At 41.7% G+C, this 24711-nt stretch overlaps 1 protein-coding gene across 2 annotated transcripts; it reads right to left on the reverse strand.

The window, feature by feature from the left end:
* Positions 1-674: 674 nt before the first annotated feature.
* Positions 675-23845, reverse strand: LOC308103495 (WD repeat-containing protein 20-like; the record flags this gene model as incomplete). Of its 2 annotated transcripts, XM_080453486.1 has the most annotated exons (4): positions 675-6310; positions 6929-8497; positions 10288-10470; positions 23591-23845. In XM_080453486.1, 4 exons carry the CDS (start codon positions 23843-23845, stop codon positions 6254-6256), a joined length of 2064 nt encoding a protein of 687 aa, XP_080309612.1. In that variant the 3' UTR covers positions 675-6253. The 2 variants fall into 2 exon arrangements, with proteins under 2 accessions (XP_080309612.1, XP_080309611.1); XM_080453485.1 differs by lacking the exon at positions 675-6310 and having other exon boundaries at positions 6363-8497.
* Positions 23846-24711: the final 866 nt, after the last annotated feature.

Genomic DNA, 24711 nt, shown 5'->3' on the forward strand with positions numbered 1-24711 from the left:
ATGAAAAATGTCAGAACCACTTTTTCTTTAACTATATTTACATTTTGTCTCAGGACAAGTATAATTCTCACAACAAGTGCATGTGCTAGTATTTTGTGGATGAAAAATAAGACTTCCGCACACCCAGTTCCTTTACAAGCAGGTGCGTAGGCGGCAAAAACAGTAGGTGAGGTGAATCTGGAAAGATTATACCCGCACACTGCCAATAGCAGGTTCAAGAGAAGTTTATTACAGAAACGTTTTGGTCGTGTAGACCTTCCTCAGGTTTGTGGATGTATTATTTGAATATCATGGGGGTACAGTAAATTCTGATGGGTTCAAGAGTGGGTTTGAACTATATTCCATGTATGAAATTCTGAAAAATGTATCCGATACATATATACACATACATATTCTGATATTTTGATTTGTAGGTGGAAAATAGGCAAAATATAGGTTTAGACAAACACTGTCAACAAACTAAACTATTCCAGGCCCAAATAAGAATTAACAAATAAATAAAAACTTAATTATCTTGTGTGGTTAGTAAATATTGGCATATTCTCTTTTTCTTTGATGGCGAGTCTAACCCTTTGTTTACGTTTGTCACAGATTTGGCCTTCGATTATTATATATTGTAAATGAAAGAGAAGGCTTCTGCGTTAAGCAAAGGACAGGAAGACGACAAGACACGCTCTGGTCAAAGCTGTTTTAATAGTTGTCACATGGAGTAAAAGGCTCCCACTGTTAGAATCCTCAATCTTTATGTGGGTGCTTTAAGAACTCGCTCCCCTCAAGCACTCATACCGCCATCATCATCATCATCAAGTATTGACATTTATCAATTGATAATCAACACAGTGTTGTTTGTCTTTTTCACAAGTTCAGCATCAAGTCCAGTCATTCATTTCTCAACAATTAAACAGGGGAAGTTTTGGGTGTGTGCACCCAAAAAATTACTTATGTTCTATCAATTACACACCTCATGAAGCCTTATTTGCTTTTGTCGCATTCCTGATTCAATAATTTGATGACCGGGTCATCAGTCAATAGGACAACAGTCTTTGAGACTCCCCCGGTCATAAAATTATTGGCTTAGGAATGCAACAAAAACAAAAAACTCAATGGATTCGAGGCTTCATGGGGTGTGTAATTGATAGAAAATAAGTCATTTTTTGGGGTGAACTACTCCTTTAAGGGTGTGTGCACCCCGCCACAAATTTAAACCAACGATATCTCAGTCTTTGTTATGTTAGTTGCAAGTCTCGCGAGCCAGACTGTTGCCTCCCACAATTTTCAAATGCTTCCGTCTAACAGTCTGGAGCAACGGAAGCTCTGAAAATGATCCGAGGATAAAGCGGATGTGACGTCTTTACAGTCGCGCAAATGTGTCCTAATATAAATCAAAATCATCAAAGCATGTATAGCTAGCTGCTTAGCAGAAATGGAAATTCAACATTCTTTTAATATATTTTCGTGAACGGAAATGACGAAACATGCCAGCTTCCCGTCTCGGATTTCGGGAGGTGATAGTTCCAGACTCTACAGTATATAGCGTTGTGGAATAGTTGTCCGGCTACGCGAGACTATGTTAGTTGAGAGTTGAATTCACACAGATGGTTGACTGATGGGTACAAGGTGTAGACGGGCGAACGAGCTATGCCAGCTAAAAGTCTTCCTGTGGTATACCTGAGCTCTGAATGATGGCTGAATTAGACTATGTTCACACTAAGCAGCTCAAATCCGATTCAGACTGGAACTTTTGCCTATTCAGACTGGAACTAGATAGGTTTTATGATGAAGTCTGTCTGAACAGCAAAAAAAAAGAGACGCACGAAAACTAATTTTTGTGAATTCAGATTTGAACCATATTCCTAGGTGGTTTGAAATGTGATTCGAATCCAATTGATAAAGTCTCGATCTGGACACTCGGGACACCGAAACCGGATTTATAACTCGGTGTAGCTCGGCAAAAAAAATAGCTGATCTACAAACTCTTTGCGACGTGTACGTCCTAAACTGTTACTTTTCAGGATTCAAATAAAAAAACGGCAAAAGCAGCAGATCTACAAGCTCAAAACGTGCCACGTCACGCCGCCGTTTCGAGCTTGTCGATCTGCTTCTTTTGATGTTTTTGTGTGACGCTGTAGTGTGATCAAGAAGGGTGTTAATTTACGGCAAAAACACAAAAAGTTAAAATATGGAGATAAGAGGTTACTGTCAGTCCTTAAAAGATCCAGATTTGAGAAACAAAACCAGATTTGCCTGCAGTGTGAGCAATGTCTCAGACCGCTGCGTCTCTGCCTACCAGCCTCCGTAACGTCAGAAAAATGATTCCGCAGCGGCGCGTTTAGCTAGCGTTCAGCACTACCTGTCAAACATAAGGAGGATTTGTTTTTTCATAGACGTTTTTCCTATACCAAACATTTCATTAAGAAAAATACACCTGAATTCTCTTTTGTTATGTACAACAGAAAAACAAAACATTAACCTGCATAATTCCAAGATTCATTTGAACATTATGTATATATATTTTTTGTTTCTGTAATTAGAAATATCACTATTTTCTGAAATAAGGAGAACCTCGAACTAGTGTAATAATCATGATCATTTCACCCATAAATCATTGAAGTACAATATTTACATATATAATACAGAGCCCATTTAAATCGAAACAATATTAAAATAATTGTTTAATAGATACAAAGGTTATTTTTTTTCTCTTTTTTTTCTTTTTAAATTCCATTCATATTTCAACAACCTTGTCAGGGAGACCTTACACACTCCAAATTGTAAAGCCGTTTCTCCTCTAACAAACTATGTAAGTGCAAACAATTTTCTGTCTTTTTTTATAAAAACAAAAACCAACTATTGCCCGATTTACACTTCCGTCGCACGATGGTGTCACACGCACGGAAAATAGCCAAACACCACACTGTAAGCTTGTAGATCGCCTTATTTTCCTTGGTGCGACACCGGCGCGCAACTAAGTATCCACAAGTTTCCTAGGGAATTACGGGCATCACTTCCTGTCGTCGGTCATTCAATTCATTCCAGGGATCAAATCGTCAACAATAAGGTGGGAACACAACCTGACAGAAATCAAAACGGGGTCATATTAAGTCTGACTACTTACACTACAACAGTGCTTTTCAACCGGTGGTCCTTGAGGGGGTTCCAGGGGGTTCCCCAGCAAAAGGTGTTAATAGATTTTCACCCCTTTATCCATATTGTATAGGTTGGCTATTCAAAAATAGCAGAAAAATAGATCTGTGAGCTGTAAGCTTGTAGATTTTTGAAAATGTATTTTTGAACATTTTCGAAAAATCTTGAAAATGTTTGAAGAATTTTGTAGAATTTTGCATTTTTTTAACACAAATCTTCTCTTCTGGGGGTCTCTGACACAAAACATTTTCAGATGGGGGGTCCGCGGCCAAATGTATATCAATTTAGGGGTCCTTGGCATGAAAAAGGTTGAAAACCACTGCCCTACAAGACCTCCAAGATACCAAGGGCTGAAGTCACTTAACAAGCACCATTGAATCCCCATGCAGAGATTCGGGTGTCACAGCAGCGACAGTAGCCAGTAAGAATGAAACAAACGGGACAGGAGTTTTAGGCTACTGCTAAAAGAGCAAGTGTCAGCCATTGATCATTCATTTGAATCAGCTGTGTGGAGGGAGATCATTTAGGGGTAAGCGGGCAGACTAATGTGACCGTTTTTTGATTCCTGTCAGGTTGTGTTCCCACCATTATTGTTGACCGACACGGCTCATTGAAATTAATTGAATGACTGACAACGGGAAGTGATGCCCCGTAAATCACGCAATAATGCCCCATGGGACACTGGAAACTCGTGGATAAATTAGGCATAATGATTGCAGCATCCAGCGTTGAGACAGGATTATGAGTAGCTATATCCCAAAGTGCTTCCAAAGCAGTCTTCGGAAAACAAAAACTTTTTTTTTGCATTTGAGTTCTGCCGTCATTACAAATTCAAAATGAAGCGGAGGGGGACAGGAAAAAAAAGAAAGAAATCAGTGCAAAAAATTCAAAACTGTGATATTTCCAATAAAGATTAAAAGCTCTTTTGTCAAAGGAGGCAAAACGTTGCCTCTTTCTTGAACACACCCCGGGAAGCTTCCTTCTGGGAGGAGAGATGGTCCGAGATACAGTTAAGTATCGATTGGAGATAAGCCCCCCCCCCTCCATCCACCCTAACAAAACAAACCATCACTCTATTCTACATTTTATAGGTCTGAAGAAGAAGATGTCCGAACAAACCCAAGAGGAGGACGTGAGCATATCAAATCTGTCTCCAGATCCTTTCATAAAACAAAAAGGTTTAAGCCGATTCAAATCCGGGAACGCATCTGTGTCATTTTAGATTTTTAGCTATAACCATTATTTTATACATTGGGCTATTCAAAAATAGCAGATATACAAGCTCATAGCGCAGCACTGAGTGACGCGCTATGAGCTTGTAGATCTGCAATTTTTTAAAAAATCGTGATAAAAATATATATTTTTTACAGCCAACATTTGTAACTCAAATCTTTGCTTCTGGGGGGTCCCTGGAACAACATATTTTGAGATGGGATGGATCCCATACATACATTACATATCATTCCTTGACATGAAAAAGTTGAGAACCACTGATATTATAGCAACATAGGTTTTTCAGAAACCCGTTAAGGATTTAGAAGACATTTTGTAGATGCGTTTCCCAGATTGAATGGGTTAAGCTAGAAGACAGTCATACCGCTTTTTTACATCTCGTCTAATCTCCTAAGACCTACAGGCACTAAGGATGGGGTTTTTAGCTTCGGAACTAGATGAAGCATTGTGATTGGCTGATACACTTCAGCCAATCACCTCTCACCTAATCCAGTGGTTCCCAAACCTTTTCTGGATCAGGGCCCACATGATTATATATTTTTTTTCTCACAGCATGTTTGGTTTAATAACCAATTAATCGATTGTGTTTCCGGCTTGGATCAACAACAGTGTACTTTAAAGTTCACAATATATAGACTAACTGTTTTTTATTAAGGTTTTAAAGAAGCATTTTACATTATTCTTTTTTATATTAACGTTAATAAAAAATAAAATCGTAGTGTTTTTGCCAATTATTTGGGGGCCCTCTTGCAACTTGCTCTGATCTAAACCGATACCTGCATGTTTTCAAGCCCGTCCTTTCTTGAACCTATAGCGCCCCTCCTCCCCCTTCGTCTAGTCTACCTTACCCCCTTGTACCTAAACTTTTTGGGCATTCTTTACCATTTTAAAATAGTGAAAATAGACGATCTACATCGACACGCTGTGAGCTTGTAGATCGGCTGTTTTAACTAAGTTTAAACGTTTTTCAAAATAGTAAAAAAAATAAGCCAATGGAAGACAGGGCCCATCATCTCTGACCGTACCAAATGCCGTCTACATTTCTGAATAATAAAGTATTCAATCAATCAATCAATACTTTCTAGAACATGAACAAAAACTGGTAGAGAGAGAATCTGGGGTAGGTTGTGGTTCTCAACGTGGGGGTCCGAGGGGGTTCCAGGAACCCAAATTGATCCATACAGTTCATGAGAGTTTACAAATGGAACCATTTGTGAACTCTCATGGTATACCGAGTGTAGATTGGGATCCCAGAGATAAAGGGAAGAAGAAAAAAAAAGTATCAAATGGGGGTCCGAGGCCTAATGCAGTGGTTTTCAACCAGTGGTCCGGGGACCACCAGTGGTCCTTGAGGGGGTTCCAGGGGGTCCCCAGCAAAAGGTGTTAATACATTTTCACCCCTTTGTCCATATTGTGTATGTTCACTATTCAAAAATAGCAGATCTACAAGCTCAAAGCACGCCACTTCGTGCCGCAATGTTGCAGATCTGCTATTTTTGAACATTTTCGAAAAATCTTGATTTTGCATTTTATTTAACACAAATCTTCACTTCTGGGGGTCTCAAAACACGGACACAAAACATTTTCAGATGCGGGTCCGCGGCCAAATGTATATCCATTTAGGGGTCCTTAGCATGAAAAAGGTTGAAAACCACTGGCCTAATGAACTGGGGGGGGTCATTGAAATAAAAAGAAGGGGAAAAAAAACGGTTGAGAACCACTGGCGTCGATATCGGGAGGTGACGACGGTTTGCGAAAAGCAAAGCTGTTGCAGGGGAGGGGAGGGGAGGGGAGGGGGTCTCGGCCCGGGGTCGTCGCCCAGTCCCTGTGGCGTGATGGAGCTGCTGTTGGTTAAAGCAGCGCCACAGGACCGGGGCTATACGACCGTCCCACTGGGAGAGTTGGCTGTGTTGTTTTGAGACGAGAGCAGTCCCTGTGGAAGGACACACACACACACACGACAGGCACAACAAGACATGTTGGAGACAAAAATGAGACGGCATCTTTTAACCACATGAACCCCCCTACTAGCGTGGTCTCATCATAGGTGGAACGTTTTGCGGAAGAAATAGCAGAACGTTGGGGCGAAAATAGCCGATCTACAATGCTTGTAGATTGGCCATTTTCGATTTGTAGTGTAGAGGGGGAAGAACTGAGTGGACCAAAGTATAGACGCCAGGTGACACGCCCCCGGTCGACAAAGTATACAAGGGTTTAAGTGGTTAAAATGTTAAGAAGAAAAGAAGCAACATTCTTTTAGAGTCTTTTAGTTGTTTTTTTATCAACCAAAAAAAAAAGGGGGGGGATGTGGCTTTAGGCATCAACATGCACACAGTGTTGAGGGAACAGTCGTGATCAATGTTTGCTCGTAAACAAAAGGAGAAAAAAAACAAAAAAAAATAGTTTCTGTGGCCCCCACAGTAGAAGCCCCTCCCCCTCCTCCTCCCATCATCATCATCATTCTGCTGTGGCTGATTCTTTTTTTGTTTTGTTTAGACAACAGGCATGGTCACATCATGGTGTCCATGGCGACAACGGGCCTGTCACTTACCACTTTCCCGGGCCTGGCCCATGTGCAAACGAAGCCCTCCTGACAGGCTGTGACCAGACAGTCCTCCAGGAAAATCAACACAGTGAGTCTCTCGTGGGCGATCTTCTTGCACACCAGCGGCTCCAGCATGGGCACCTCCTCCATGCGCGGGCACAGCAGCGTGCCCAGCGTCTTGGCGGCGTCGGCCTTGGCCGTGCGCGCCGCCGCCGCGGCCGCCGAGCTCAGCTGGTTGAGCTTGTCGCTGCTCTTGCTGCTGATGTGGCCCATGCTGTGGTTGCGCTTGTGCTCCTTATCCTTGCGCGAGTCGTGCGCGAGCGACAGCGTGGCGAACTTGCTGACGCCCGTGGCGATGAAGGCGCTGTCCATGATGCTGCTGCCCACGCCGCCGCCCTTGGTGGTGGTGGTGGTGGTGGTGGTGGCGGTGGCGCTGCTGCTGCTGTTGTTGCTACTGCTGCCGGTGTGGCTGTTGGGGGTGGTGCTGCCACCGCCGCCCCCGCCCCCACCGCTGCCCCCACCGCCGCTGCTGCTGCCGCCGCCCCCCGCCGTTGGGTTGGAGGAGTGCGGCAAGCTGTTGGAACGAGGCAGGGCGTTGGCGGCGGCGGTGGCGTTGGGGAGGGAGTTCGCCGGGTTGCCGCTGTTACTGCCGACGCTGTTGTTACCGTTGGTGCCACCGGGGGCAGCAGCAGCAGTGACAGTAGTAGTAGTAGTAGTAGTGGCAGTGGTAGCCTCCCCGGTGGTTGCCGGGGCGGGGTTAGTGGCGCTCATAACGTTAGTGTGAGTCCTGGTGCGGGACAAGGGGAGGTGCGGGAACAGAATGTCCTCGGTCAGGTCCCACAGACACAGCTGGGTGTCCTGCCCCACGGAGCCGAAGCGGTAGGTGACGCTGACGGGCCGCCCGTCCGTCGAGTTCCTCTTGGAGAGGCGCGACTGGGCGCTGTTCGCCCGGTCTCTGCCGCCAAAGTGCGTCTGCTCGTTGAAGTCCTCGTCGCTGCCGCTGAACTCGGCGGGCGGGTCGCCGGACTCGCCGCCGCCGGCGCCGTCCTCCACGCTGGTGGTGCAGTGGTCGAACGCCACCACGCTCACCCACGACTTGTGTCCGTGGCCGCGCGCGATCACCCGGCAGTCCGAGAACGACCACACCGTCACCAGGTCGTCCTCGCCGCCCGCCACGATGTAGCGGCCGTCGGGGCTCCAGCACACGCAGAGCAGGCCGCCGAAGTAGCTCTTCATGGTGCCGTGGAGCTCGGCGGCGTCAAAGCCAAACACGCGCAGGAAGCCGTCCTGGCCGGCGCACGCCAGGAACTTGCCGTCCGGCGAGAAGGCGAACTCGTTGAGCGCGCCCTCGCCCACCGTCCAGCGGAGCAAGGGGTTGCGCGCCGACTTGCTCTTGCAGGTGTGCACCGAGTAGCTCTCGCCCTGCTTCAGCAGCTGGTAGTGGGGGGGCGTGGTGCCGCAGGTGTGCTCCACGTTGTACAGGTACATGCTGCCGCTGGAGTGGGCCACCAGGAACAGGCTCTCGGAGCCGGGGACCCACCGCACGCACGTCACCCTCGACTTGTCTATCAACCTCTGGGGAGGAAGAGGAGAGAGAGAGAGAGAGAGGGAACAACTTGTCAGGGAGTCGACCCGTTAAAACCGGGAGAGCATTTGAGTCATTTTAGATTTTAGCGTTGGCTATTCAAAAATAGCAGATATACAAGCTCACAGCGCGGCACGAAGCTTGTACATCTGCCATTTTTGAAAAATCTTGATAGTGTGAGAACCATATATAAAGGTAGACTCCTCCTTCGGCTCTGAGGCGTGTGTATCTTGGCCGTGCTTCCGCTTCAGCAGGGCAAGCTGGAAACTTCCGTGTGCGTCACAAAAGCGGGCGTTCGTTTGGTAGGCCAATCAGAGGCAGGTGGGGCGGGTCTTTTCTCAAGAGGCAGCTGCGCAGCAACCAGTGCCATCTATTAGAGAGTTACGCCAACTCTGTTCACTTCTTCGGGCCAGGTCTTCTACATACACATACATAGGCGAATAGTGACAAATCCCTAAACCGGAAGTTCATGGAATGCATTGAAGTCGACGGCTCCTTGTCACTATTTCCAGCTACATGAACCACGTGACCGACGCTGTTTCTGACCCCTCATTGGCGCAACTCTCTAATCGAACGCTCTGGCAGCAACTAGTCAGTTAGACGCGCTGTGATTGGCCAGTAGTCAACGCGCTGTGATTGGCCAGTAGTCAAGTAGCCCTGCGGAAGAGCCTTGTATTGAGATACCGGTCGCTCCAATGAACTGCAGAGGCTAATGAGGTATCTAGGTTTCTATATCTATGGTGAGAACTACCGATTTAGAATGCATTTGTAGAATTGGCCTCAGGTCTTCATGGGTTAAGACAATTCTCTTGGGCTGTGTTCAGACTGATGGCCCAATTCAGACTTTTGGAATCAGATTTTTATCAAATCTGATCAACAGAAAATCATGTGGAATCAGATTTGAACCACATTCGTAGGTGATTACAATCTAATTTTTATAGGTGTGAGTCTGATACAACAAGACAAGGGCAACAGCAGAACCAATAATTCAAGTTCATACATCTTTGTATTAGAAAATATCTCAGGGAATTTAGTAGAAAAGTTGGCCCTGCTTGTCCTATATGCGGTTGTTAGTCACTCTGCAAAAGGCCTGTTTCACAGAAGACTTTTTTTGACTGGCAAACACAGTTCAAAGCAATAACATTTAATGTGTCTGTGTTCCGTTTAGGCGTTACTGTATGCCAGCAATGGACAGCTCCTGTACAGTTTAACTTCATGCCGGCACACAGAAACATCTAAATGAAACAACATTAACATGTTCATCTATCAAAATATCTGCCGTGAAAAGGGTCCTTGTATGCCCGTATGTGTGCCACTCACATTTGTCCACCAGAGGGGGCTCAAGACAGCAAATGCTTGTCTTTTCAGATTTTAGATTCAGATACAGCCTTACTGTAACATCACAGGCATAAAAGAGTGGGTGAAATTATTTATCGTACAAGCTTGTTTCTGCTTCTAAAATGTGGAATTGCAGAATAAGGATAATAACACACTAGGGGAGCAACAGTTAATCGAACTAATAAATTATAAAAAATAAAAACTTTTGTCATCAAATTATTTGCTCAGGAATGCGTCAAAAACAAATCAATCTCCATGAATTCAAGGCTTCATGGGGTGTGTGTGTAATTGATAGAAAATAAGTAATTTTTTGGGTGAACTATTCCTTTAACTTCGGTTAAGTTTGGTTGGTTTCTGCCTGACAGCGACGATATCAAACTGGGTTGGGGGGGGGGAACGTTTAAATGCAAAGAGAAATCACTGCTATAATGATGTAACCCACCTCTTCATTGAAGAGCTTGCTGGTTTCCTTCTTGATGGGGTCGATGAGCTGCACCTGGCCGGCAGAGAAGCCCACCAGCAGGGAGACGCTGTCGGCGGTGGCCGTGAGCGGGTTGAAGTCATGGCACGTGGGCTGTGTTCCTTTGTAGATCCGTTTGTCTATGGGCTTACTGAGGTCTGCAGCCTGGTGGTGGAGCCATATGAAAATACACACACAGACACCTCACATTATAGATCATTTATACATTTTTAGGAGTGCAACGGTTTTATTTCTTTGATTTGCACAACAGGAATCATATACATTACACAAATCAACACTAGTTCAAGGTGCAGGTGTGGTAATAAAATACTTAATAAAGATCATGACGGCATCAACCGGAGACACAAAGCTCTGCTCCAACTCCAGGTAAAATACCTATACTAGGCACTTCTTTCTTTTTTTCCCACATCTATAACAGGACAAGACTCCGGGGATTTTCCTCATGGGAACCTTTAAAAATGAGTAAAGATAGAATATCACACACTGTTTTACTTGCTCCAGTCCCAAGGTGAAATTTATTGCACGTTTCGACTTAAAGTGGTCTTTGTCAGGTACATCAGATAAATGTCACCTTGGGAGAAGGTAAAACAGTGTGCTGTGGATATTCTAGATTTCCTCTCACTGTTGGTTTATCCTGCGCCTGTTATAAAAAAAAAAAGGTGCATGTATGGACTGACTAAAATGATAAATATTGAAAAAAAGACCACAAGTTTTCAATAATCTTTAGACATTTTTAAAAAATACAGACAACAGCAGATCTACAAGCTCACAACACGTCGCATTGTGAGCTTGTTGATCACCTATTTTTGCTTATTTGTCATACAATTAAGTAGGTTGAACCTTCAAGTTCAACTCTCAGTCACAACAAATCACCAATTCTTAATAATACATACGGTGCCACCAACCAGTTCTTTCAAACTATATCTGAAGTAATCCTTTCCAGAAACGCACTGGAAAACGTCAAAACTTTTGTTAAAAACATCACCCACTACAGAGGCTAAAATCTGAGCAGTACAATGGTACATGTTTTGATTGCATTGCTTTGACTGAGCAGGGCTTGACATTAACCTTTTGAGGTACTCGTCCTTTCCCATTCACTTGTCCAGGCACTAAAGTTACTTGTCTGTGTAAAAATGAGCTCATATGGATGAGATGGAATACGTTTAATCATAGAACCATTAGTTCATCGTAGGTCCATCTGTATCAAACTAGATAGAGAGCAAGAAACCAAGTCATTTACCCTCAGGTGTGCAAAAGTACTCGTTGGGCCAGTAAAACAGATTGCCATTCTAAAACTGAATTAATGTTGCCAGGGGGATGAATATTAATGAGCACACGGGCTGTGACTAGCGTCTAGCGGGTGTCTCGGCGGGGGCAAAAGACACTGCCCTGGGTGCGTGATGGTAATGAAGTCTGACTGAAACATTGGAAGTCATTATCCCAAAAGACAAGGGCAGGAGGAGAGCAGCTCTGGTTGGGTATGTAGGTTAGGCTGCAGTGCCTGTGTCTACCAGCAGGAGGCTGTATATACACATGGGGGATGGACTAACTTGGCCAAAGTTAAGAGTGTACTTGGTCTGAACATGTCATGTTAAAATGTGTGTGAAATTAGGGCCATGATTTGACTTTTTTCGACGACATCGGTAATTATGCAGCCGATCTGGCCCAATTTCTAACCACTTTCAGTTTTAACCTGGAGTCTCTATTGGCGAAAAGATTTTTCCGGAAATTTACAAAATAATTTAAAAAGAAATTATATATATATATATATATATATATATATATATATATATATATATATATATATATATATATATATATATATATATATATATATATATATATATATACATACAGCTTGTAGATCAGCTATTTTCATTTAAATAGGGCTTACATGGTTAAATAAAGCCTTAAGTATTAGTCAAAAAACACTCCATATTCCAATACTCTCCAATATCGGGACCGAACCCAAGAATCTAACATTGGCCGGGCTCCAATTGTAATTAAGCATGCTGCTTGCACAAGAAAAGGACATTATAAACTCTATTGTACAGGGATTTCATCATCAACATCTGACGCCTTCTGTATAAGATGAAGCAAAAACACACCCATGATGAAAAGATAAGATGCCGAGTATGTAATTGACATTAGACTGATGAAAGTGACAAACTGATGGTTTATTTGTGCTCATCTAGTGAGCTCTTACTACCTAATTGGGAGAATAGCTTATGGCGATGAAGCTACAACACTGACAGATATGTCTTATGTAATTGGGCTCCTTGACAGTGATGTTTCAAGTACCGGGTCTCTCTCTGCCTACTATAGCCTTGTCCAGCAGCTACGAGGGCACATCACACAACTAGACACACCGAAAATCAGTGGTAGAAAAATAACTGAAATGTCTTACTTAAGTATAAGAATCAATACTGCAATGTAAAAATAAATATTGGTATCAAAATGTACTTAAGTACCAAAAGTAGAAAGTACTCATTATGCAGAATGTCCCATTTCACAAGTTTTCAAATGTATAAAAATCCTTTGAAAATAGACGATCTACAAGCTCACAATGCGTCGCAATGAGACGCATTGTGAGCTTGTAGATCGGCTATTTTCAAATGGCTGAAATGTATATAGGGCTGAAGTGGTTAATGTATGTTTTGTAATAATTACAAAAGTAACGAGTAACGAGCGTGCCGTCAATGAGTTAAAAAGTACACATTTTGTCCATTCTTAACAACACATGTAACAGGGTCCTCTCGGAATTTTATAGCACTCACCAAAATGTAAGTAGCACCAATATGTCATTGATTTCTATAGTTAAGAAAAACAATAATATAACAGTGGGGTACAATTGACATAAAATGATTTTTAAAAAATGCATGGTAGGCCCACTACTGGGGCTTTATGCAATATGCTGGGGCCAGGATTTAGACTCCATACATCCATCTCTTCACTGAGACTGAGGTATCAAACATCTGAAGATGAGGACCCTCCACACTGATTCAGTCCAATCACATCTTCATCTGTTTGTTTTTTAGACAGCGCTGTGTTCTACCGTGTTACGCTATATACGCAGTATGCCGTCCCAAGAAAATTTGAAAAGAATCATACCCTCCAGTAACCATCCGAGGAAACGTATCTGACAGGAGATGGGGCTGGGGGCAGCAAGAATGTAGAATGTAAAGTTCAAATAGCCTTTTTTATGTGATAATGTGGTGTTTGAGGTGAAAGCTTCTGTGTGACTATTGTCTTGAGGTGATAATGACCGCTGGCCATTGGAGTTTCAACATAATTCACACATTAATTACACATTATTATTAACAATAGAGCGGTTATTCCATTCAGACACCACACCGATACCAAGTATAAATCAGGCAATACAGACGCAAGAGGACAACTTGTGTCTAAATGTTGTTGATGGAAAACCAGACATGTTTAGTAACTTGATTATCTGCATCCACTCGGCTCCAGACATACAGTATAACGGCAGCCCCAATTCAACGGCAAAATGAAATGGCCTTGCGATTTGAATGACCTCAAATACAGACTGACTGGGTAGTGGGGTACACAATAATATTATAAGAGCTAATTTAACAGTGTAAATATTTAACCACACAGACCTATTTGGCTACATTTGTACAATCTGAGAGTTACAAATACTGTAGACAATTACAATTATTACATAATCATCTAATTATTTGAGATAATCGCAATTATTTTTGCATAATCGTCATAATCGTTTCCATGTTGAAATGTTTTCACACATTTTCAAATATTAAAAAAAGCTGAAATGGCAGATCTACAAGCTTACGCGTTTTAAGTGACTGTATATTTCATTTATTTGTCATATATGACCTGTGCAGTTTTTGATGACGTTGCAATGTTCAATCAATGCCAAACACACAATTAAATCGTTAATCGCAATTATTGGAGTGACAATTCATCGTCAACTTAAATTTGTAATCTGACAGCCCTAGTTACAAATGGATAAATTAACACTCTGGACATTGCTGTGACAGAGTCCTTTATTGATTCTGGATGTGAAATTCAGTTGTCATAGCAGCACCGCAAGTATGTATGAATCACAGGACAGATTACAGATATAGAGCGTCGCAGTTCCCGCCCACTTCCTGTTTTTTTTGGTGCCGGAAGAAAAAACTCAATGCATTTTTCCATTGACATTTCCAAAAATATTTATATCTATTAATTTAAGCCTCGAATCAAGCCATCACGAGATGACATGAATCATGACCATAAAACGTTTTTTTCTGTGATTTTTTTTTATTTTATATTTAATTATATGATATACTATATTTAATAAATACCCTTTGTTTTGCCGTTTTCATGTCATGTCATGATGGCTTGATTCGAGGCTTAACACATTGGGTGCCAAAACCGTATATATACGGTTTTGGCCATACTAACGTTGAGTGCCAAAACCGTATATATACGTTTTTTTTTCCTTCACAGCAACAGGAAATATCACTCCTACAAGATTTAGACTCCAATCCACCTCCTGGTTAACTTATGACTTCAAAAACCTGTATCTCGGCTCCTGTGCACTTTTTTTTTTTACAATGTTAATTTAACTATTTTCAACTGGCTGCAACTATGGAATGGATTTCCGAATGTTTTTAATTTTTTCCCCCCGATTGTACGAGACCTGTATGTGTGTAATGAGGGGATCACCGTGAGGACGGTGATCACTGAAAATATTTTGCGACTACTTGAAAAAGGTTCACATTTTTTTTAAAGTCCTGGCACTCAAAGTATAATATTTTAATAAACCTCTGGCACCCAATGTGTTAAATTAATAGATATAAATATTTTTGGAAATGTCAATGGAAAAATGCATTGAGTTTTTTTTTCCGGCACCAAAAAAAACAGGAAGTGGGCGGGAACTGCGACGCTCTATAGAGTGTTACCTCAAAGCTTCAAGAATACAAAATAAATGTAATGAGGAATAAACGTAATAAAGTAGTAACATACAGGGATTAGAAATAAGGTACCAAAAACCTTGTTTTAACCCATTAAAACCAGGAAAGATTTCTTTGGCTATTCAAAAATAGCAGATATACGAGTTTGTAGATCTGCTATTTTTTTTTTATCATGAAAATTTTAGCATAACTTCGTACAGATCCTCCATCTGATCTAAATATTTCGACTGAATTTTATGGCGGGCCTCACACATCCGGCACGGTTTATCTCCATCAGGGAAAACCAGCTGGTTGACAATGATGTTGTGTGTGTCAATTTGGCACTTGGCCAGCTCCTGGATCAACCGCTCGGTCTCGTACAGCTAAATATATATATTTTATATATAATAATATATATATTTTTTTAAAGCAAACATTTGTAACCCAAATCTTTGCTTCTGGGGGGATTCTACAAATGTCTTCTAAATCCTAGTTTAAAAAAAAAATGTTGCTATAATCAGTAGTTTTCAAACTTTTTCATGTCAAGGACCCCCAAAATTATACGAATTTTGGCCACGGACCCCCATCTCAAAATATTTTGTTCCAGGGACCCCCCCAGAAGTTGTAACAGCGTTAAAAATGTGCGCTACAGAAAAAAATATATTCAAAGATTCGCACACATTCACAATTTTTCAAAAATAGCAGATATACAAGCTCATAGCGCGGGCACTCGGTGCCGCGCTATGAGCTTGTATATCTGCTATTTTTGAATAGCCAAAGTGTAAAATAATGCTTTTTTGCTCAAATCAAAAAATGACACAGATGCGTTCCAGTTCTTAATGGGTTAAACGTTAGATTAACTGTTGCACCCCCTAATATCATGCATTCTAATCGTATATAGCCAGTGGGGCTGCTTCTAATATAGACCCCAAAATGGTCCGTCCGTTAACAGATGTGTTTGTGGTGCCCCAGTACAAGACTGGCCTAAAATAAATACCCTACATTTTTTGTTACACCGACAGTCGGTAACCTTGCGTCGGCCAGGTTGTCCACAAGGTGGAAAGTTTTCATTCCCAACTGACCAGTGAAATCTGTCTAGACTAGAGCCTATGGATGAGACAATAATCGTTGTTATAGTTTATCGTGATATAAAAAATACACAATAATCGTATCGCAGCGATTTTAATTTATCATGACATTGTCCTCCCGTCATACACTAGGATGAATTAGCTTTTGTTGAGCCGTTAGTCAGTACCAATTAAACCCTCTATACCATTGGTTCTCAAAGTGGGGTCCGGGGACCCCCAGGGGTCCTTGGGGGAGTTCCAGAGGGTCCCCAGCAAAATGTGTTAATATAGCGTCACAATAATTTTAACCTTTTATACATGGCTATTCAAAAATAGCGGATATACAAGCTTGTGGATCTTGAAGATTCGTGCAAATCTTTTAATACATTTCTTTTAAAGCGAACATTTTAACACAATTGTGTTGCTTCTGGGAGTCCCTGGCACAACATATTTTCAGATGGGGGTCTGCGGCCAAATATATATCAATTTGGGGGTCCCTGGCATGAAAATGTTTGAGAACCACTCGTGTTGCAACGCGTGGTGAGCTTGTAGATCGGCAATTTTTTGGCGAACGTTCCCCCCAGAATAGGGATGCTGGGGGTACAAGTGAGTAAACAAAAGTAACATTTTAAGTTTTACGCATATTTGATTAAAGCGATAATATCGTTAATCGCAATACTTTTTGCCACAATAATCGTGACATTTAATTTTCATTTTCTGTATCTGGGGGTGCCCAGATACAATTTAAGGACTTTTAAGACCTTTTGAATACCTCCACAATAAAATGAATAAAAATGCTGTGTGACGTGTATTATCGTTATTTCAGTTAGGCAGTGTTTAGGGGTTGCTCTACCTGGCAACACCAAGTTGCCAGGTTCTGGGAGAGAAACAAGCAACTAGCGTTAGCTCGTTCGGCATTAGCGGTAGCCTCTCAGGAACTTTCACTGCATGTTTGACTATCATGAGACTCCACAATGAGTAGTAGTAGAGAAAAAAATAACTTTGCATCGGTTATAATAGACGAATTTCCCTATGCCACGCGCTCCCATTATGACAACGGAGGGGGTTGAAAAAATGACGACAGGGGAATCTCTGGAAATAAACAATGCCACTTTTTACGTCGGTAGGTGAGTAACGACACATCAAAGATAACACTTAAAATGTCCGGATTTCTCCTTTAATAATTGTTAAATTGCAAGGGGAAAAAATCTACAAGCTCATGATGTGTCGCCAGCTTGTAGATCAGTTATTTTTTGCCATTTCTCGTACAAAGAAGTACAGTACAAGTGGTTAATAAAAACGTCCTCCCTCTTTCTTTTCTTTTTTACGCTGCTGACATGGACGTCCATTTTAACAGTGGGGTTGTTGTACAGCAGGCTTTATAGTTTTCTCAGCTGACTTTTTGAAGAATGAAGTATCGGCTGCCAAACAATAGATATTTTAATGAACACCCCAACCAGTTTTACAGGCATATTCTAGATAAGCAAATACAAACTTCCTCCATGTCAACACTCTGTGGCCTGTGGAATAAACAAGTAAGAGTCCAACTAATTTAGGATTTTGTGAAATAAAAAATGCAAGATCACAGGCACATCTACAGATTATTTTCTCTCTTTAAATTTTTATCCCATGATTTTGTTTCACCTAGTGCAAATTTGCAGGGGTTTTTTTTCACGCGGTGCAACTGCATCCGTGAATGAATGCCCAAGACTGTGTTTAAAAGAGTCAAGACAAGACTCAAAGTCTTCAGCTTTAGGAGCAACCATCATCGCTCATGGCCCTATATACTTTGTCTTACGATAAATAGCAAAAGCAGCTGGACTATATTTATTTAATAGTTGGACTTTTTTATTTTACGTTTATAAGCCAATAATATTGACCACTGAATACACTGAGCTCAACAAAGACGTATTCAACTCCACTCAACAATACAACAACAAGACACTGGCCTTAGACGGACGCGTCACAATGAGATCACAGGAGAATGACAACATGATCAAGTCATGGAACAATCCCCACTGGGACCAGTGCTCATAACATGGCTCACTAGGCCATGCCAGTCATCTGATGTACTCTCTTTCTATGACTCTTTTCTGCTCTGTTGCTTCGCTGACTTCACACCACAAATAAAAGCCTAGGGTAAACTCATCATGGCTCCAATGCGGTTTGGTGGTACTGGCTATTAGCAGCACTGGCCATTGGCCAATATATTATTGATATTATAACAATATTTGTATTTGTATATGAGACTAGATATCCTCTGGGATTTTGGATATTATAATATAAATATTGTATCGTAAGTCTCTTTTCCTGGTCGTAATCACTTAGGCCTTATGTTATACTTTACAAAACTGCCAAACATTAAAAAATATATATATATATACACACTACAGACATACAATCACATATCGATATCAAGGTAGGTAGTCAAATATGTGATATTTGACTTTGTCCATATCGCCCAGCTGGCTATGACCTTCACCAACCTGTCTCTATTTGATTTCCAAAAAAAAGACTATACACCTTTTCACACTCGACAACATAAACATTCTAAATGGGTCCAAGTTTTATTTCCTGTTGCAGAGCAGTGTTTGTAAATACTAGTAGCTGATAGGGAAATAAACTTGGACCCAAACTTGGACCCAAGCTGTCCCCTAGCCAAGTAGCACCAACACAATTCCACCAACATGCTAAAGTACTATCTCTGCTCTAAATTCCACAGCATCACCTTAGTACTGGGCAGTGTATCTGAACAGTATCTGAACTGAAGTCAGTGCAACAAGATTTAATAAAAAGGTTTAACAAGGTGCTTAACAAAGAACATAGAGGAATGAATATCAAACTCTGTCTGTCTGACAGACAGTGCAGTACGTTCAAGTGTTAAGACTTTACCCTGCCTCTGCAGAGTGTCTTCTTGTATGAGACTAGAAGCAGGGAATTGAGAATACAGGCCTCCTAACCTGATTTATACACTTGGTTGTGCATCGGGCCGGGCACCGAAAATAGCCGATCTACGAGCTCAAAATGCGCCGCCGTTCAGTGCAGCGCAGACACCGGCGTGCAACTACATCAGACAGGACTGTATCTGTCCCGAAGGACGGTCTGCTGACTGACAAAGGTTAAAACACACTGTGCCAGAAGGAACTGCATCAAACTATCATCATTATATGATCCCATTTTAAACCATTAAAACCGGGACGGCGTCTGTGTCATTTTTAGCTACTGTATGTGTCGTGTCGTCTCTGTCGGGATGAAACCTCATTATGTCCAAAACCGTTACTTTTCAGGATTCAAATTAAAATACCAAGAATATCAGATTGACAAGCTCAAAAACTTGTAGATCTGCTATTTTTGATGAGACACTGTAGTGTGATCAAGTAGGGCAGTGGTTTTCAACCCTTTTCATATAAAAAGGTCCATTATTTATTCGGCATTTGAGCCACGGACCACCATCTGATGAGATTTAGACTCTCAGAACCCAAAACTTTGAATACTTTGTTGTCGTTGGATGATATTTTGTCCACAATTCCATGCTGTATTCATGTGGTAGCATAGGAGAGATGAGAGATGACAGGCAAATGTTGATCAAAATAACAATTGTTTAATTAAGTAATGCAGATGTTTAATAATAATTTAACTCTTGAGAGCGCCCTCAAGAGTCAAAGATCTAATAAGGGTCCATTTGGTTACCAACTCGCCATCATTTAGCTATAAGCTGGAGACCACCTGGAACCCCCTCAAGGACCCACTGGTTGAGAACCACTGAAGTAGGGCATTCATTTTACGGAAAAACGAAGAGGTTAAAATGTGGACGTTTCTGCCCGACAGCAACGATATATATATATATAGCAACATTATGTTTTTCAGAAAACTGTTAGGATTTAGAAGGCATTTGTACTAGAATTGGCCTCAGGTCTTAATGCGTTAATGCCACTGCTAAATGTAGTCAAACCTGGCTTCCTGCATGACTCCATCCCTGAGCTCATACTGCATCATTCACCACATCCAAACCCCTTACACAGTGACTCACTGAACATAAATGTCATGATGAACTAAAAAATACGCTCACTTTCTCCCAGCACAGTACCTAGAAGAGACTGGACGAGACCAGTTCCATGATAACACAAACCGGACCACAGCGCTGATGAAATGTTGCCATTATTACCGTCTATCTGAGGTCCAGTACATAATATTATCAACCATATAAATTAGGGTCATAGAAGCAATGATGAAAAACACTCCCTGCACAACACCTAGAGAATGGACCAGACCACTTATATGCTGGAACACAGCGCTGTTGAAATGTTGTCATTATCGTCTTCGGAGGTCCAAATTCCAATACATCATATTTTTAAACATAAATTAGAGTCATATGGCAACGATGAACTAAAAACACTCCCTCACTCCCTGCACAATACCTAGAGAATGGACTAGACCACTTATATGATAATACAAACTGGAACACATCGCTGATGAAATGTTGCCATTACCGTCTTCTGAGGTCCAATACATAATATCCTCAACCATATAAATTAGGGTCATAGAAGCAATGACGAAAAACACTCCCTGCACAATACCTAGAGAATGGACTAGACCGCTTGTATGATAATACAAACAAACTGGAACACGGTGCTGAATGATGAAATGTTGCCATTACCGTCTTCAGAGGTCCAATACATAATATGTTTAAACATATAAATTAGGGTCATATAGCAATGATGAACTAAAAACACTCCCTCACTCCCTGCACAATACCTAGAGAATGGACTACACCAGTTCTATGATAATACAAACAAACAAACTGGAACACACATGAAATGTTGCCATTACCGTCTTCTGAGGTCCAATTACATCATATTCTCAACCATATAAATTAGGGTCATAGCAATGATGAACTAAAACAGTCCCTACATATAATTCCTAGAGAATGGACTAGACCAGTTGATATGTTGATAACAGACATCACTGATGTAAAGTTGCTATTCCAATTTCCTGTATGAGGTCCAATCTATACCCATCTTTTCAACCACATAAATCAGGGTCATAGTAACAGACATTTGGATTGGTAGAAAATATTGCTAATAAAAATCTAATGTAGGTCTGTTTTATTATGCCAGTCTTTACGCCCTCACATATATCGTTGCTGTCGGGCAGAGACCTCTTATCTCCATATTTTTACTTTTTGTGTTTTTTTCATAAATGAATGCCCTACTTGGATCATACTACAGCGTCACACGAAAGCACTAAAAGTATCAGGAAAAGCTTGTGGATGTGCTGCTTTTGATGCTGTTGAATTTGAATGCTGAAAAGTAACAGTTTTGGACACGTGAGGTTTCCACCCGACAAAGACGATGAATTAAACTCATCTTAATGTGTTGTCTACTGCTACAGCATGTAAATGTATGTCTACATTCTCGTTATTTTGTGTTGGTACGTGGGGGCTTCCCATTTGTTTATATTTGGTACCAGACATTAGGAATAAAAGTGTATAAATGGAGATAAATCTAACAGCACTTTGACATGGTTATTATCTGATAATCACCGTCACACCAATTTCTAAGTCCATGTGACACATTTGGTAACTTGTTATAACACAAGGGGACAGGATGTCAACAGCCTCTGATGATGACAACCCATTCCTCACACACACAGTAAAACCCTGTGTTAATCTATCCCTTTTGTAACTCAAGAGTATACAATACAGAGTTACATTAACAGTGAGAATAAGAATACATTGTAGATTACACACATACAAACACACATCATCATCCAGGCAAAACAAACCATGGCAATACCAGCTCATTATTGCTAACATGAAGCTAGCTAGATCAGCTCTAGGATGTAGATACCAAGGACAAGCCTGTGACATCACACACATCAGGAAGTGTGTGTAGTCCAATGTTTTCATACTTTATTAGACTTTGTCGCACTAGCCTTTGCACAAGAAGCGTCAGCTGCTTTGACACTTTTTCCTCAGCTTCAACTTTTGTCAAGAGATAGACGGCTACTTAACTGTGACTAAACTTTAATTAACATAATGAAAACAGTGCAGCCTACGCTGATCCAAAGAGCCCATGAGTACTATGGAGCACTTTGGCTCTCAAAGTGGGGTCCGGTCAGAGTCCTTGAGGGAGTTCCAGGGAGTCCCAAGCTAAATAAAAGATTAATGGTTTAACTTTAGAAAACCAAATGGACCATTACAGGTCTGTTAACTGAGTGCGAAAATGGAACCATAATAGGCCTGGTTCCATTTGTACACTCAAAGAGTTAAATGAACACTGAAGACTTCACATTGTACATTGAGCACCCGGTCTCAAAGATAAAAACAGCACATCAAACTGGGGATGCTTGAAATTAAATACTTTTTTTCAACATTAAAGGTCCTTACACACCGGCGAATATGCGAATATACGCAAAATTCGGACTCGTTCCGAATAATTAAAAGACGCTTTTTCGCTTTGCGAAACTGATGTGGACGCTTGCATTGACTTTATAAGGTTAGAGAAAAAAAAGCAGACTAAGTACTAAGTGAAGGTCAAGTTCACTAAGTATAGACGGTCTAAGTGGTAAAATGTCTGAAAATACACATTAACACGAATCCATCATACAATGATGATGATAGTGCTGTCAAACATGTCTAGGAATCTATCTATGAAATAGATGCCCCTTCTGCATAGAAGGCGCTTAGTTGTATATTAAAGTATGTATTTAAATGTCTTGATGAATTGAATACCCAGGAGGACCACAATGAAAACAAGCTCCTTTGGGTTATCCTTTTAACACTCCACCCACTATACTGTTGTTTACAAACTGTTAATAAAGTAAGACTATTTGTCTGTCATTAATGATTCAATGAATTGAGTACAAAAGACCCCAATGGAAACAAGCCATAGGCTTTCTTGGGTTTAAATCCTCTTAACAGACCTATTGAACTGTACTTTCCTGTGCTTTTTTTTGCAAACCGCTAATAAAGTATTCCCTCAAGCAATCATTCAACCAATCGAAAAGACCCCACTTCCGCATAGACGGCGCTTAGTTGTGACGTCACTGACGCATCCCTGGCGTATTACGTGCATGTGTGTGTATTCTAGGGTCAGGGTAAGTGGCCTTCCTCTTGGTCTCAGTCACCATACATCATCATCTGCGCACTTCAGCACGAAAAAAACAAACCCCTAGTTTGAAGCCCCTTGGGGAGACGGCCCGTGCGTTTCCCCTCGCGCAACCCCCCCGTCCCCGTATATCACCCCGTCGGGTCGATACGGGATGTTCTTTTTTTTTTACCTTCCTGACGCCTTTGTAGATGTAGAAGTAGAGCTCCCGGCCCACATTGAAGCAGACCCGGTCGCCGTTGCCCGACTGGTCGTTGACGTCGACGAAGGAGACCCGCACGGGGTTCGACCCTTGCGAGTTGAAGGGCACCCGGTTCGGCCGGCTGTACTCGGAGTGCGCGAGTAGCTTGTAGACGCCTTCCCGGGTGCTGAACTGGGTCTTAATGTCGTTCATCTCCTTCCCTCCTCCTCCTCCCTCCGCCGCCATCTTGGAAGTCGCCGTTCATCCTTGTACTACGAGGTGCCCCGGATGTTGGGCGACACGCACGGCGCATGCGTCGTTTTTCGCTCAACTTGTGTTGCCAGGTCTTGCTTGTTATAAGCGACTTCGTTGGGCTTGTTTTTTTCGTCGCTTGTAAATATTGGTTGTTCTTGTTTTGTTAGTTGTGTTTTTTTGGGGGGGCTTGTTTCTAAAGTGTAGTTGCTTATTTGGGCTTGTCTCCTAATCTTGTTTAAACCAGTGGTTCTCAAACATTTTCATGGCAAGGACCCCCAAATGAATAATGTAATTATCCAAGGCTTGTCCTCACACCTACAACTCATCTAACCCCTGCTCATTTTGCTAGGGTGGGATGGCTGAGTCCAGCAACTTGCAATGGGCCTGGTCTACAAGATACACTACACCTCAAACACAAAGACACCCATGTACCTGTCAAAATACTTCAAAAACGTCGACAATCACAATGGAGTTCGACAAATCACGTCCAACCCAGATTTGGCTCAAACAAGGGGTTAAATTCGTTCTACTGCTATGCCACCAAAATGTGGAATGCCCTACCAACAGTCATAAAAAGCGTGTGACTCCTCACTCTCCTTCAAAACCGCTCTAAAAGAGCACTTAAGCCCCCTTTCCACTGCAGCTTAAGCACCACACCACACCACACTGCATCAAAATATCTACCGTTTCCATTACACAAAAGTACCCCCTCTCAAATCCACAGGTATGAGTAGCAGACTCCGGTCATTGACACTCATTTGTAATGTAAACATAGGTGGAGGTCATTGATTTTTGTCTAACAATGTAATGTAGGTGAGTGGCCAACTGTCCTGTATACAAATGCAAATCACCTGTGC

This window comes from Gymnoscopelus braueri (assembly GCF_963280865.1).
Source record: "Gymnoscopelus braueri genome assembly, chromosome: 16".
Taxonomy (NCBI): Eukaryota; Metazoa; Chordata; class Actinopteri; order Myctophiformes; family Myctophidae; genus Gymnoscopelus; species Gymnoscopelus braueri.